This window comes from Grus americana, chromosome 16, assembly GCF_028858705.1.
Source record: "Grus americana isolate bGruAme1 chromosome 16, bGruAme1.mat, whole genome shotgun sequence".
In the NCBI taxonomy this organism is placed as follows: domain Eukaryota; kingdom Metazoa; phylum Chordata; class Aves; order Gruiformes; family Gruidae; genus Grus; species Grus americana.
In genome coordinates, this window is record NC_072867.1 from 2,839,139 (window position 1) to 2,855,101 (window position 15,963).

At 38.2% G+C, this 15,963-nt stretch overlaps 1 protein-coding gene across 13 annotated transcripts in view; it reads right to left on the reverse strand.

Moving 5' to 3' along the window:
• Nucleotides 1-15,963, reverse strand: part of MTMR3 (myotubularin related protein 3) — an 86,731-nt gene that overhangs the window by 49,091 nt on the left and 21,677 nt on the right. For 4 of the 13 annotated variants that reach the window (XM_054844080.1, XM_054844081.1, XM_054844087.1 and 1 more), the window contains 2 exons: nt 5,161-5,237; nt 102-182 (listed from right to left, as the gene is read on the reverse strand). In XM_054844080.1, the coding sequence (XP_054700055.1) occupies nt 102-104 (3 nt within the window). In that variant the 5' untranslated portion in view covers nt 105-182; nt 5,161-5,237. Of the gene's footprint in view, nt 1-101; nt 183-737; nt 970-1,912; nt 2,116-5,160; nt 5,238-15,963 lie in introns of all 13 variants that reach the window. The other 9 variants (XM_054844090.1, XM_054844091.1, XM_054844079.1 and 6 more) reach the window with 4 other exon arrangements.

Here is a 15,963-nt window from a genome sequence, read left to right on the forward strand (position 1 = left end):
TGAAATTCTACAACCCCACATGTAAACCTTAGTTCTGTCATGTTTTTCAGATTTTGGCCTATTCTGCTCTGTAACAGACCCTACAAACCCCTTTTGCTTACCATGACAGGCCCTGGACTGGAGGAGAAATCCTCGTCTTTACTCACAATACTTTGAGGCTCTTCTTCACTTATTATTAAAATCTAGAAAACCAGAAGAGTATAACGATGAAGTTAAATTCATTTTCTTTTGACAAATAAATACAAATTAACTTTTAAAGACTGAGAATTCAGCTGTTAGCAAACTGCAAGCAAACAGTAATTATGTAGAGATGAAATCCATATAAACTAACTCTCCTGGGAGACAAAATTGTTTCAAAATGTGTCTGGCTCCTGTTCATTCTGAAAAATCATCTTTGAAAGTACTGCTGGGAGAATACCCATCTGAATGCAGCAATTAGATCACTGTTTATATAATTTAATTAAAACATGTTCATCTTTCTCAGTCACCCTGAGTTTTCTCCCAAGTCACTTGCAGGTGGCGATTCACAAATACATAGGTTATAAACCCAAAGGATCGTCGTGATCATTCAGTCTGATCTCTTATGTAACACAGGTTGACAGACCCTCCTGAAGTAATCTTGTTTCAACCATGGCATATGAATTAGAATTCATACATCGATAAAATGCCTCATTTATAGTTATGACTCATTTTCTACATCCATGAATGTATCAAAATATCCATTTTCTTGCACCAACCTTTCCAAGAGCTCCAGATCACTATACACTAGTGAATTGCTCTCTCCACTATCTAACAATGCCCCAATCTTATCATTCGCAAATTTTCTGGAAATATCGAAGAGCATTCAGTCTTGAAGATTACGCAATTGACCCTATTAGGAACTTAATGATGGAAGTAAATACGGGAGTTACAATCTGATTTCAAGATTTCTCTTATATCCAATTTTTTTAATTCAGGCAGGTTCTTCCCCTTTTAAAAAAAAAAAGAAAGGATTCATTCAAGTATTTTATGGGTTATGCAGTCTACAGAATATAAGACACAAACGAGAAATGTATCAGTCGAGTTCAGCCAGTTCTCAGTTCCTACATCACCTCACTTATAAATATATTTCAAATTAGCAGTGTTGTATTTGACAGAGAGAACCCCTTTGAATACGTCAGCTCCCAAGCATGTGACCACTGCAGAAAGTGCTAACTACATCCTGTATATTGTACAGAATATTTACAAAGGGAAAAGGAGCAGCAGATGCACATATTCTGAAACTAAAACATTCCACTGTCTAAAAATGATCAATGAGAAGCACAGCACTTGTCCCCAAAACCTCTGTTAAATAGGAATATCCCAAATAAGCAAAATGCCTTTATACCCCCAGAGTAGGGGCCAAACAGCATAATAAACACTTGCAAGTAGGTTCAAAATCCCACAGCTTACAGAAGGACATGTGTGTGTATATATGCACACACACATATGTGTAAGGAAGAAGTTATGAGCAGAATCAAGCTGGAACTGACACTAATTCACTAAAAATTAATGCAAAAATACATCTAAAAGACTTGATAGAAGTCTGAATCTATCAACTGTGGAAATTGGTAAGGAAAAATAAAAAAGCACTGAAATTTCCATGCTTGCAAGAACAATGGAGAGTAAGAACATGCTTTTAAGTTATCAGAAACCAAGGAAATCTATAAATGGTCTTTACCAACAGCAAGATGAAAGTGGTATTGCTGTTAATAAAGGTTCAAAAAAGGTAGAATTACCAAAAGAAGATGGTTGATATGTAACCCGTGCTGTAACTGATGAGAATATTCAAAGAATCACAATGATTAAAGCTAAAAAGGCCATAAATTCACCAAGTTTGATCCCTAGTATATCAGAGGCTATAAAATTCCAGCCCTTGTATTCAAAACAAGACCTCGTGCTTGATTCCAGCGTGACTCGGTACTTTACGTATGTTGTGTTTGGTTACGCTTATCTCCCAAACCCATGTCTACTCTTGAGTTGAAGATACCAAGAAAGGAGGGGTTCAGCACTTCTCAAATGCATCTGGTTTCAGCTTCTAGCTTTTGCTTCTCACTGTATGTTTTTCAGATTACGTGATGCGCTGTTCTCCTTGATCTACAAAATTTAAAAAAATGAACCTCCTGCTCAATCAAATTTAAAATGATGGCTGGCTAAGCAACAGGCTTATTTGTCCAATCAACCTCTATCTTACAGCTCATCCATCAAGAAAGGCACAGGCTGGATTAACTTTGCAGGATATCCTGATATAACGAAGACTAATGATTCAAGAGAAGATGGGTTTAAAAGCTATAAGGTTTACACAAATCACCTTCACCACCCTTACAATAATAATTATAAGCTTACACATTCAGCTGTCAGGTCTACAAGCCAGCCAGAAGAGTGATGCAGAGTTCGGGCATATTTATAGGAACACTTTTGTTATCGATTCTGTAGGCTGCTGTTAGCACTACCGCCTTCTACAAGCCACTGCCTCTTCACCAGCACGGATGCTGCTTGTCCAGAAGAGCAGCCACCATTAAAGTCGTTAACACCAAACATTTCCAGATCAATTCATCTAGACAATTTATGTACAACTTGAACAAAGCTTTAAACATTAAGAGTAAAGCCTTTTAAATATAAAAAAATACATTGCTATTTCAGAAAATTCCTTCGACTTCAAGCACAATTAGCAGAGAAACACCGACCTAATTAAAAAGATGAGCTTTATTGCAAATATAAAGCACGCTTAGTATCACCGACTAAAAGTTTTAATGTATTAGACACTGTGCTGTAACAAAATTCTTCTTTTACGCTTTGGATTGATCAGATATATTTAAAGTTTACTATGTAACCATCTACACATTAATAAGAACATCATTCGTTTAGAGAAAAAACTCATTTAAAATTTTACAGCTGTGCTCCTAAAATCCAGCATAAACCATCAGCGGAGACCATCCAAATTACTGCAGAACATGTTTCTTATTCTAACTGCTGCATTCAGCTGCAAAACAGCTGCTATTGTACTACTGTGGCTCTTTACATGAACATGAGAATCTTCCTTTTTAAGGTGAATTTTGGGAAAGCTGTATGAAAAAATATGGTGGTTTCAGTCAGGATTATCAGATATAAATTGTCATGTTGTCAAGATAAATGGTACAAAAACTTGTAAGACTGGTTCTAAAACAAATAGGTTGCACGCTCACGCTGCTTCTAGGTATTAGTGAAATGCTTCATCAACTTAACTGCCACAAAAGTATTTCTAAAAATTGCCAGCAAAAATAGCAAGAGACATTGAATTGTTGGAATGAAGCTCATTGATCTGCTGGACAACAAATATAGCGGAAGAAATAATTCATTTCCCACCATGTCAACAAGCTGATCCCACTCCCTTCATGATCACCGGATTGAGCAGAAGGGAAAGGAAATGCACCACTGGGACCACAGAGGGGGACCACGCACTATGCTCAGTAGCAGCCCATACTGCAAAACCACACTTTCAATCCCAATTTTTTATACCAAAGCTTTCTAACCCATTTCCAGCCACACTTCTAGCAAGCTCTTCCAGGTTAGCGATGTGAGTAGGAAAAAGGGCAATGGTGCTTGTGTGACACCTAGTACAGGGATTTCTGAGCCTCACTCTACGAACCCAGCCTTAGCGGTGAGAATGAGGATGCTCTTCAAATCACGAACCCCAAGAAGCCACCCTGTTGAATTTCACCCATGACAATTAACACACCATGCTACTCAATGACAGCTGATATAAAGCAAGACTAGCACAAACCAGCTGAAGAAATCTATTCTTAAGTTGACCTCTACCACCTTTTTTAATGAGTGGAAGAATGGAATCAGAATTCTCATTTTGTTTAACTGCAGCTGGCAAATAATTGGCTCTTCCATGACAGTACAAATAGTTTCCCAGAAACAAAATCACAGTGTTCAAATACAGCTAACAACTGACCAAGAAAACATCTTCATAAAGAGCACCCTCAAATTCAGGCTCCTACTTATAAATAAGATCACATATAAAGAGTAGATAGCTTATATGTAGTATAGTGAAACTTAGTTTTGTTGTTCAAAATAACATTTTTTTTTTTTTTTGTCAGAACTGAAGCCAAAAAAGGTTCTGTTATCAATTTACCGTGCTGCCCTTTCAGCCGTAGTTTCATGTATATTAAATTACACCAAAAAAGAGGTTAGTCTTGTTAATTGGTTAGTCTTGTTAATTCTCCATCCTCATGTTCTGCTTGAAAGGATAAATGATTAGTAAAGGTTGTAACCTCAGACTCTTGTTCAGCCAGTATAGGAACATCTTAATTACCTTTTATTTCAGATGTGCCTTCTGGTCTAAATTACGTACATAATTAAGACTAGCAATAACTATCTATTTGCCAGTGATTCTAAACAAAAAAAGATTATATAAATAAAGGATCATTTAAATTCACATATATTTAAATGTAGTTGGACTAATAGCAAGGAAAATGAAAAACTGGAGGGAAGGAAGTACCCAAGCATTTCATTTTCTTCCCCTGCCTTCCCTGTGATCCTGAATTCCATTTATTTTTGTATCAAAATGAAATTGAGTTGACCCTCAAGACCCTCCGTCTCAGAACATAGCTATTTACCTTATGTGTCACAGCTTCCCTGTAAGTTTTAGATGGGAATCCAAAGGTTTCGACAAAGAAGCATTAGAAAATTTGAGCATGAAATATTCAAGAATGTGATCCAGCTTTAGCAAAAGATGCTTCTGTTTGAAGCGAAAACACTTCTTCCTCTTTCACAGGTGGAAGGAAATTATTCTGAGATAACGATAAACACTTTGTTTCCCACATTTCAATCCCTGACAGCAAGGTTTCCCCTTTTGTGGCACCGTGTGTAGAAGTAACCAAATAGCTTTCAAAAGTATTTATGGGGAAGTTGCAAATGATATGGACATTTACACATCACTCAGGAATAGCAGCAGGATAAGACAAGGACTCATGTTTGAAGACTGTGTACAACTAAGTCATCTGTTTTTATAATTAAAGGTTCAAAATTCCAACTTAGTAAAATATAATTTTTGTCTAACATCTTAGAAAATGCTTTAAGAGATTAATCAATGATAACTGCAGAACCCACCATCAACAAGTAGCTCGTCCTATCAAAATAATACGATGAGCTTACCGAAGAATGAGATAATAAAACAGCCCTCTGTCCCAGAAAGTTTCAGATGATACTCTTCCAATACTTCACATTGGCAACTGCAAATAAACAGACAGTACTAATAAGCATGAACCTTCAATTGAAAAAACCACTTATAAAATAGCTAGCAACGTATGCAAGACACTTAATTCTTAAACTAGTTTGTCCTAAAGAGGAAAAGTAAAAAATACTAATTAAGTTGTAACTGTTGAGCTCTAAATACACCCAAAGAGGTAACTCAATGATTAGATTGACAGGTACACACGTGCTGGTTAAGGCCTTGCTTCTGGTAGGGAATAGTTCAGAAATTGTGGCCACAAAGCAATTCAAATTTTTTAAAAACTTCTTTGGTACATAGAAGTGAAAAAAATTACTTAGCTTTCCTGTAGCTTGTCTTGCTCTTTTATGCAAGTTCCAACTGTTTTTGTACTGATCTTCAAAAGTGTGTTTTACTTTTATGCTAAAAATAGCTTTTTTGCCCTCCCAAGAAAGCAGATGAAGACCTCTAAATACTGGTTATTGCCTAATTACTTTTGGACAAATCTGCAAAAAAGCCAAGGTGAACAAGCAATGCTCATATGATACCATTCCTCCCAAGCCCTATCTTTTGGACTAAGTGCTGTACAATTATTTCTTAAAAAATGTATTGTCTCACAAATATACATTTGTCCAATTATATGGATAAAATATCTGATTTGTCTCCTTCTTATGCAGTGACTTCAGTGGGTATTCCCAGGCGTCTTCTACAGCATCTGAACAACTGTTCCAACAGGTCGAGTCATGTGGGACATCAAGGTCTATACTAAAATACCCCAAACCTAAAATTAAAGTTCCAGACTAAAACCGACTATTCCTAAAGCATGCAAGCAGCCAAACTGATGGAATACCACTCCCTTGTATCCAGTGTACCAGAAGGTTTGCTCTTCACAATAACTTGGAAGCTATCCCAATAGCATACTGCATATGCATGTGCCTGGAAAGTCTAACTTTATATAAACACGCAATCCTGCTGCTAGAAGGTTTTGCTTGTACTCTGATGTGTCACAATAGTGATAATTTTCACATTCTGGTCCATTAAAAAAAACCTCTACTTTGCATTTATTGTGTCTTTTAGTTTATAACTTAAGACAGAAAAAAAAGAAATACTTTCAGTACAGAAAAAAGGATATGTATTTCTTTCTATTACATCAGTCCTAAAATTAGTTTTAAAAGTACAAACTTAGACACATCAAGCAAAAGAAATTCTGACATTTCACACAGTGTACGCACTTTAGGAGCATCTCATACATATCTAGATTCAGCTATTTAAAAAACCTGCGACAAGGGTGCTCTGCTTTAACAGCAAACACCCTCTGAATGACCACAGCCTCATCTAATCACGAATTACAATTTTATAAAATAGTTTCTTGAAGCAACATTTGGTTACCTGCAGAGGTCAACATTTATTTTACTTTATTTTAAAATATCTCCCAACCAACAAGCCAAATACTAATTCCAACAGCTTTATGGGTTGATAATCAAATACAGCACACGAAGCAGAAAGGAAGCGGTTTTACTTAGAGGTACCAGCTTGATCATGCAACAAGTTCAACTTTACAACTGCTTGGTTGTACAAAGTCACCTTTGATGGGAACACTTTGCAAGCTTATTAAACAAAAAAGCTATGAAGGTAGACTATGCAACTCCAGAACGACTCTTCAGAGACAGTTTTCTGGCCACGTCCTTGCTTTTAAAAAGGCAAGATACACATTTAGGGTAGCAGGACTTTGACTGACTTTGTGTGTTTTAGGTCCAAGAAAAAAAAAACCTTCACAAAATCTGCAACAAGCTTTTTATTGAATTTAATGAGGTTTGGAAGAAGCCACTGAATCTCAAGAGTTTTGTAGAGAAGTTTAAAAACAGGAGAAAAATGTTCCAATATAAGCGTTAATAATTCCGCTTTATTCCTGCCAGTATTCAGAAAACACTTCGTGACACGCTCATCAGCATTCCTCTTGCAAGGCTGCTAGTCACAGATAAGCACCTCGAATGTTATCACTTCCTAAGTCAACAACTTGTGCCAAAATTAAAAGAGCTGAGAAGAAACATCGGTATGAATTCTACCACTATCTCAAAAACACTACTTAATGGAGGGGCAACCCCAAGTCTTGGTATATAACTAATTAATACAGCTAAGTACCCCTAAGTTTGCTGCCCCTGGGGAGGGTGACACAGCCTCCCCACCCCATGTGCTCCCACCATTTCCTTCGCATCAGTTCTTCTGTTTGATCCACAAAGAACAGATTCAGCACCATCAAAAAAGAAAGCAAAGAGTAGAAGATGGAAAAGGGAACAGGACCATTTCTTTCAGTAAATCCTACAAAGCCAAACACGTCCAGTAAAGAAATTGGCTTTGCACTATCGTTCTTAGGTTGTCACACTCTCATAGCTCATTTCTTTTAGATTTTTTTTAGCGCAGGTGTTGAAGGATATATTAACATTGCCCAATTTTAAACATGTAAAAAGTCATTCTGTCATAGGGCTCCAGTACTTCAGTTGATGTGAACAAGAACACTTAAACTAAGCTTCTACTTTGAACTTAGGATCCTTCTCTGCTGACTATTTTGGAAACTTGAACACTAACTAGCACATACGCCTTGCCTCCATTGTTTCTTCTTGGAAGATGCTATAGAGAAGTAGGGTACTGGAATGATACATCCATCATACTGTAACAACCAAATACAATATTATAATTGTAGGGGAAAATTCAGAGTAATAGTTGAGGACTGCAACAAGTTTCCAAGTGGTAGTACCTCTATCCCTGGAGATACTTCAAAGCTGACCAGCCCTTGAGCAACTCAATCCAACATGAAAGTTGAGCCTACTCTGAGCACAGTGTTGGACTACATGGCCTCCAATCTAAATTATAGCAGGAGTCTGTAACAATGTTTTTCTTGACATTTAAATAAAACATCAACATTCTTGACAAGTTTTAGTAAACATTTGTTTAATTAGAAGACTGGAAAATTGTCATTTCAGTTTCTTAGCTGAAAGGCTGTAGCTAGCAAGAACAGAGGTATAATTTGGTAAGTATAAAGTGAAATGACAGAAGAGAACAGCAGCTTTGGAAAAAAACAAATCCAAGTTTTCTCTAGCCGCAAAGCTATCCTCCTAGATATATAGACAAACAAAGCCAAACCAAACTTTCTTCTGGTAACTGACTATTTTGAAGGTGTATTTTTTTCCTCCCTCTGCTGAAATATGGCATTTCTGCAATTGCTTATGCCACACCATGTCACAACCTTAATATTATGCAAGTGCAGCTTCTGATTAAAAGTTCTCTATTCCTGTTTGCATTTTAACTTCACATTACCATCCCCACATAACCTAGTTTTACAGTGACTGAACCTTCTCTTGCACCATATTATCACACACTATTTCATCACCTTTTTGTTTGGCCGCTTTCTGCTCAGCTTTAGCTCACATATTGGCTATAGATTCTTGTCCTCCTCGATGTTCTTCCTAGTGGATTTTAGCTTGCTCTCCCCCAAAACTATTTTTACCCTATTCTCAGTGTGCTAAGGAATAGGAACAAAGTACTACTATTGGCTACCTACCGCTTGGGGTGATGCAGTTAGCTTGTGGCCGAGCTAAAAACAGAGGGGATAAGAGCAGCATTGGGATTGCTACCCTGAATACAGTTGCTCCTGAGGCTGGATATTGCAAGGTTACTTTCTAGAAAGTTTTAAATCACATACATAAAGGAATGCTGACCTTCAAGGAGGTGCTGTCTTGTTGATGCTGCCACATGTCTTCTATCATACACTTCCCCAGATTAAGTTACATCTTTTCCAGCTTGGAATGCCATTGAAGTGTACACATCAATGCTCAAATGCACAACAGTAAGCAGAGATCAACAGCCATACCAAATATCTCACTTTCCCTTACACAGATGGGAAGTGTCCCACATAAGAGCATTCTGAAACTGTCTTATCCCATTTTCCATTCTACCTGTGCTTCTATGAGTGAAGAATAAAATTAGTTATAAGAGTCCAAAGCATCAAAAAAGTTTTGTCAACATCTGTCACCGCACTGACTCGTACATTCATGGTAGGCAATTTAGTTTCCCATGGAGCCCTTTATAGGTAGGCAGATTAGTTTCCTTCATCTTCCCACTGAGAAAAGGCATTCATCTGCTTTTTAAGGCAGTTTAAGCTGATTATCTTTGCATACTAGTTAAGAAAGATCACTTCTCTTACACTCTTCAAAAATTAAATGTAGAAGCAACTGTTCAAAGTTAAAAGGAAAAACATCTCAAACAAGTGAGCAAAGATTGAAATGATGGAAGAATGCAGTAGGAAAGGCAGTAACAGCACTGCCGAGACTGCAGCTATCTAATAGCTAATGGTAGTAAAGAGAAATTTCATATCGCATTAGGAAAGGACCATTTCTCCAGAATTGATGCAAAGAATAAACATCAGTGGAATTTTAGGTGGGATTACAGTATTAATTATTCCAACATATAAGAGGGGGTTTTTAGGAAAGTGTTTCTGAATAGTAACTTCTATATCAACGTTCTCCTTCACTGATCTCAAAACCACCCAGGCCAAAACACTGCAGCAAGCTTAAACCAAGGTCTGAAGAAAATTACTTTTTCTTCTAAGATTTCAGGTTTTCTCTTTTTTTGAGTTCCTTTTTCATTTGGATGACATCCAAATGCTGCAATTGTTCATATATAACCCAGGATACAATTTACCCATCAGAGATCTTCTGATGAACCACTGGAAGTGTAAAGCTCAAATTAATAACCCATTCCATCATTTTCTTGTTATTTCAATTACTCTCTATTCCTCAATTTTATGCACATGACAGACAAATAACATCTATCAAGGACCACAGAGCTGCACAGATTGGTCTGAACTGTGGAAAGCTCTGCAAGGACAGGATCTGAATTTATGAAACACTGACCAGGGCCTGAGCTGGTGGAGACTGAGTAGACTTGCGTAGGTTCTAAGCTAGAAAGGTGATCAAGAGGGTCGGGGAGGGAAAGTTACATCAAAAGGTAACCAAAAAGCTATGAAAAGTAGGGCAATGTTAGATTTAAGTTATGAAACAGAAAAAAGAATTGAGCAAGACAGACCAGACAGTAAGAGTTTCCATCTGAAATAGCAGAGTAAGGAGGAAATCATTTGCTCCTCATACTTCCCATTTTTCCACCGAAGTCCTCACAGCCCATTTGCCATGAGTCAACCCTCCCTCACTTCTTCCTTTCTAGAAGAAAGGCAAGAAACAAGGATAAGAGGCTGTTAACCAAAGTCTCAAAGGTTTTACTCATTCTCCCAAAACTCCTATTCATTCCCCTTCCATCCTCCAGCAGGATTTCACTTTCTCTCAGTCCTTTGTTAACTGGATGAGTACTGAACAGAGACAGCTGCTGTACTAGGAGAGCAGCATTACACAATACCCATAGAACAGGCTCCTTACCTCTTTACTGACAGTCAATGCAACACTAGAGAGATCTACAAGTAATTAAAAAAGAAAGTTTTGAAATTACAAAGAACTAAGAAGCATATTTGATTTTAGAGTCCTTTAGAGTTTCAGGTTACACTCCCTTGAGATTTTTTCCCATTGCACTACGTTAGGACAACGTACCTGCAGCTATAGCTCATTTTCACCATACCGTCTGGCACAAAGCCTTAAAACACCACTCAATGTTTTTGTCATAAGATAACTTTATTGAAATACCAGGTACCTACTATAATACACATTTATTTCTCAACACATTTAAGTAGGTTAAGTTATTGTAAGGTGTCTATAACAGGAAACTCAGCCCCTCAGAGCTGTAGAATTGATCAGCCTCACAGCTAGGAACACACAGGACAATGAAGAACTGTTTTCTGTTATCACAGTCTATAACTAGAGGTCACTTTTACTGCACACCTTGCACAATGCAATTATGGACTAAAGTTTTAATCCATTAATTCTTAAATTGCATTAAAAAACTGTTCTGGCAAGGAGGCCATTTGGATAAGATGTATATCCTCCTTCACTATCTTCATCTCAGAACAGAAGACCATTTGAGAGGCTCGGTGTTCAATGACTTACAGTGGACTACCTTATACAAGTGTGAAAGAATCATTTCAAATGGTCTAAACACTAGCACTTGGTAAAGTTGTGGCACACACCAAAAATGCTTTTTTAATGTGACACTTAAGATGCTTTAACTTTTAAAATAGCCTACATTCACATTCCCTGGTGAGCCATCAGAAAGGGTACTGCTCTTGTATTGCTTCCCAATGAAATGTTCCCCTTCCTTATCTTACACTAACTCTGACATTTCAGACCCCTCATGACTTAATCCAACTTCTCCATGCATGACAAAACTAACCCAGAAAGAAGTCAGGTTATAGCACCACTACCCACAGGTGAGAGGATTCTCCCCCTCTACTCTGCTCTGGTGAGACCCCTTCCCCCCTGCAGTACTGCATCCAGCTCAGGGGTCCCCAGGACAAGGACAACATGGAGCTGTTGGAGTGAGTCCAGAGGAGGCCATGAAGAAGATCCAAGGGTTGGAGCACCTCTGCTATGAAGACAGGCAGAGAGAGTTGGGGTTGTTCAGCCTGCAGAAGAGAAGGCTCCAGGGAGACCTTAGAGCCCCTTCCAGTCCCTGCAGGGGCTCCAGGAAAGCTGGAGAGGGGCTGGTGCCAAGGGCAGGGAGTGACAGGCCAAGGGGGGATGGCCTGAAGCTGCAGGAGGGGAAATGGAGATGAGATCCAAGGAAGAAGTTCTTCCCTGTGAGGGTGCTGAGGCCCTGGCACAGGTTGCCCAGAGAAGCTGTGGCTGCCCCTGGCTCCCTGGCAGTGTTCAAAGCCAGGTTGGATGGGGCTTTGGGCAACCTGGGCTAGTGGAGGGTGTCCCTGCCCATAGGAGGGCAGAACTAGATGGGCTCTGAGGTCCCTTCCAACCCAAACCATCCTATGATTCTATATTCTACAATGCTGCGTATGTTTTGTTTGCAGACCAGGTGTTGATAAAAAGCATAGCCTGAAAGCAACTGCATGACATTTAGTTTTTATAGAATTTGAGGTAGCTCAAGAATTACTTCAGCACCTGGAGAAGTGACATTTTTCTTTACAGAGCTATTCAATTAGCCTGCTTATCTCCAACTACTTACATATTTATTTCTCAAAGCATTAAGGAGGCCAAGTTTAAATGGCAGAGTTTATAGTTCAAATACAAAATACACTCCAAAAGACCTAATCTGCATTAGAGCTATTAAGCATACAACTGTATCCTGTACCAACAGGAACAGAAGTTGTCTTGAGGTATAATACACACAGCAATGATATTTCTGCCAGCACCTGCGAACTCAGGGATGAAGAGCTACTCTCTTTCAACCAACCGTGGCAGGGGATATGTTTGATCACAGCATTAGTACATAAGTCAATACAAGAAAAGCGTGAGTTCAAGCATCTCTCTACTGGTACATGCAAAACAATCCTGGTAACACAACTGAACCACATAATCATATTCAAAGAGCTGCCCTAAGTAGAGAGCCATCTTTATTTAGTCATGAGACCCCTTTTTATGAAGGGACCACCTAAATTTCACATTTCAGGAGTTAATCAAGGATCAGGCTAGCTTTTCTAGGATCATTAACAGCTGTTTTCTAGAGGGCAGTCCCAATACTTGTTTGAGCATCATCCACAAGACTGCCAAGGCATCAACAGCACTCACTATTCAACCAGCCACATAAGATGAGTAAATACTGTAAGGCAAAAGTCAAATTAGGAAGAGATAAAACCATGTCCGCTTGTGCACGAGAAGGAGACCAGCAAGGGCTGGGTGAGGAAACACTAGCAGCAGGGTAAGTGTAAGGAATTTTCAACTAGCTCCTATTTAAACAGCAAGTTCCAGTTTAAAGCCAGCCACACGATTTACTGGACCAGGTTACGCCCCTCCTTACATTTGAAGAGCTAACCCCTTCCAGACTAGAACAAACAGGTTATTGCATCAATCCATTTCCAGTTTCAACTTCTCCAAACTTTCAGCAGTCTGCTCTATTACTAGTCAAGTTTTCTACAGCAGGAGAGAAGACTCACACTAGCATTGCCCTTCAGCTAGGCACAGCTTAGGCTCCCTACATGTATTAAGACATACACAGAACTCAGATGCCTTCCCCAATTAAGGAGCCTTCCTATATTTAGATCACAAGGGACAAACTGGTCTGGCTAATCCACCAGCACACTGCCTCCAGGAAACCTCCTACTTCATGTCCTTTCTTTGGTCAGCTGATTCAATTCACTAAAGCTAGGACAAAGAGCAGGAAGAGCAAATATCTTTTCTCCTATAGTTAAATCACTTCAGTATCTTCCAAATACTAAGGCAGTTGTTTATTGCCATCTTTCTCCATTCATGGAAGGTCACAGTTAACTTTCAGAATTAGAAAGTGTAACAGGCAAAATACTATTTTGCACTTGCACTTAAGACCTGGAGATGGGACTCCACAACTAAAAGGCAAAGAAAGTCTTAAAAAGGGTCCTACAAACATATGCAGAAAAAGAACACTGAGACACTTGCACATCAAACTACAGTGAGGAGCTCTGAACAGTCAAGACTGCATCTTGCTTGAGAGTGGAATCAAATACCAAGGATTTAAGCAGCATTTTTACCAGCCCTTCTTTGATGTGGGAGACAGGAGGCACAGGAAGTAGTATTGCATCTCTTTAGGCAATCTTAAGAGATGTGAAGCTAGTCTTAATGTGTTTCAATTTCCATAACTAGTTTTGAAGATCAATTATATACATTATGAGTATCTAGTATTAAGTACAGAGGTCTTCAAGAGACAAGTTAATTTTGTCACACTACAAAATTTATTCCTCCAAAGGCACAGCAGGCATGTTTTAGAACCAGTTGGCTCTATTAGGTAAATTTTCTTCAGCTTACTCATTAAGTCCAGTAGCCCTCCAGCTACTAAACCAAGTTAGTATGCTATGCAACCAGCTTGTTCAGATCTTGAACATGTCAAAGGCAAGAACAATTACAATTTCTAAAGTCATGTTTCCAGGCTACCCAGGGAGGTTGAGTTCAGTCAGGACAACTCCAAGATCTTTTCTCTATGTAACAACTTCCATGCTACTGTAAGTATACAAGTGTGCCAGTTTACGCTGAAGTTGCACACACAGAGCCAGGAAAGAATTTACTTGGATTAGCAGAATATGCATATTCTAAAAACTAAATGGCATGAAGCCAAAGTTAAATATATTTAGGCATTTCAGAGAGGCACCAAAGAAGGTTTTGTGGTTGGTTTTAAGGCACATATGTACATCAAAATACTGAGTTTCAGTTAGAATTGAAATTAAGTTCTGCAATAGACTGCAACTCTGCTAGTCAAACAAGGTTTGACATATTAATATATTAATATTAATTAATTAGTTAATATTTACTAGCCACAGACTGTCCCCTCCTCCCTCCTATATTTAAAGTTAAAAAACCATTGAGCAAAATGTTCAACCTTCCTTAGAAGGATAGCAGCAGATATTTGCCTTATGTGCAAAAAGGAATCAAACCTATATGGTAACTGTATCTCCTTTGAAATCACCATTTCAGTGGCAAGATCAACGAACAAGAATGAGTTTCTCTAGGGAACATGAAGATTTAAGTTGAGATGTCCTACCCGCTCACTTAGATCAACCCACACTAAGTTCTCTATAGCTGACTAGTTTTTACCAAAAAGAGGTATTACTCCAGTATCCTATTTTATACTAAATGCCCTTTCAAAAAAGCATGACAAATTAGTAACGCAAGATAGTAACAAGAGTCTGTATACGTAGGCAAATGCATTCCTACAACAATTCAAAACTAGAAGCACTTAATCTGCCGCAACCTTTGGTTCTAGTGTTGAACTGTGTAGGAATGCATTTGCCTATGTATACAGACACTTATGTCCTAGTGAACTCTAACAGGACTATCCAGAACACACTTTTCCTCAAAATTTGGTTTAGTGTGGCTTCATTCAAGTCAGGCAAACCCTGATTTAAAAGCGCTCTCACTGATTTTCCCCTAGAGGAAAAACTCATTCATATTGGTAGATATAACAAACCCTGAGAAGGAAGAACACTAATAATACAAAGAACATAAGTCATTTAAGTGTTATCCTTTAGAGAACATTCACTCCTTCCCTGTATGACTCAAAACAAACCTAGTTCACAAAAAAGACTTGGTTGTAATTAAGAGATAAATCACCATTTTAAAGAAACAAAAAAGTTTAGGCTCTTCAGCAAGTTACCTAAGCACAATCTTTCCCACGGGCACTGTAGAAGCAAGTGCAGTTCAACAGCTAATTCTGTTATTGATGCATCATGTAAGGTAATTTTCATTTTAAATAGGGTTTAATTTCAGATTTTGAGAGATGTACATCAGTATGCAACTTCAGTTATGCACTTTGTTTTGCATTTGAATTATCAGCCAGCAAAACGTAACCTTCCTTTACAGAAATATAAAAAATTTTTTATATCCTTACGGTAAATTTAGCATGCCCCCTTCAAGTTGTATGTTATAAAGACATACAAGAACATGTGCATATTAGTCCACAATGTTGCTTAAAGATATGAAAATAGCGTACATTACACATTTGTAACACTTGAATTCTTACCTGTGACTTGCAGATGTCAAGCTTCAATTGAATGCACAGAAGTAGCACTTCACAGTAAAAATTAAGATCAACTAAATTAGTCTATTTTTATTCTTTATCCTTCAATCTGAAGTACCATCAGGTAGCCAACTTAGTAGAAAGCCAAGTCTGAA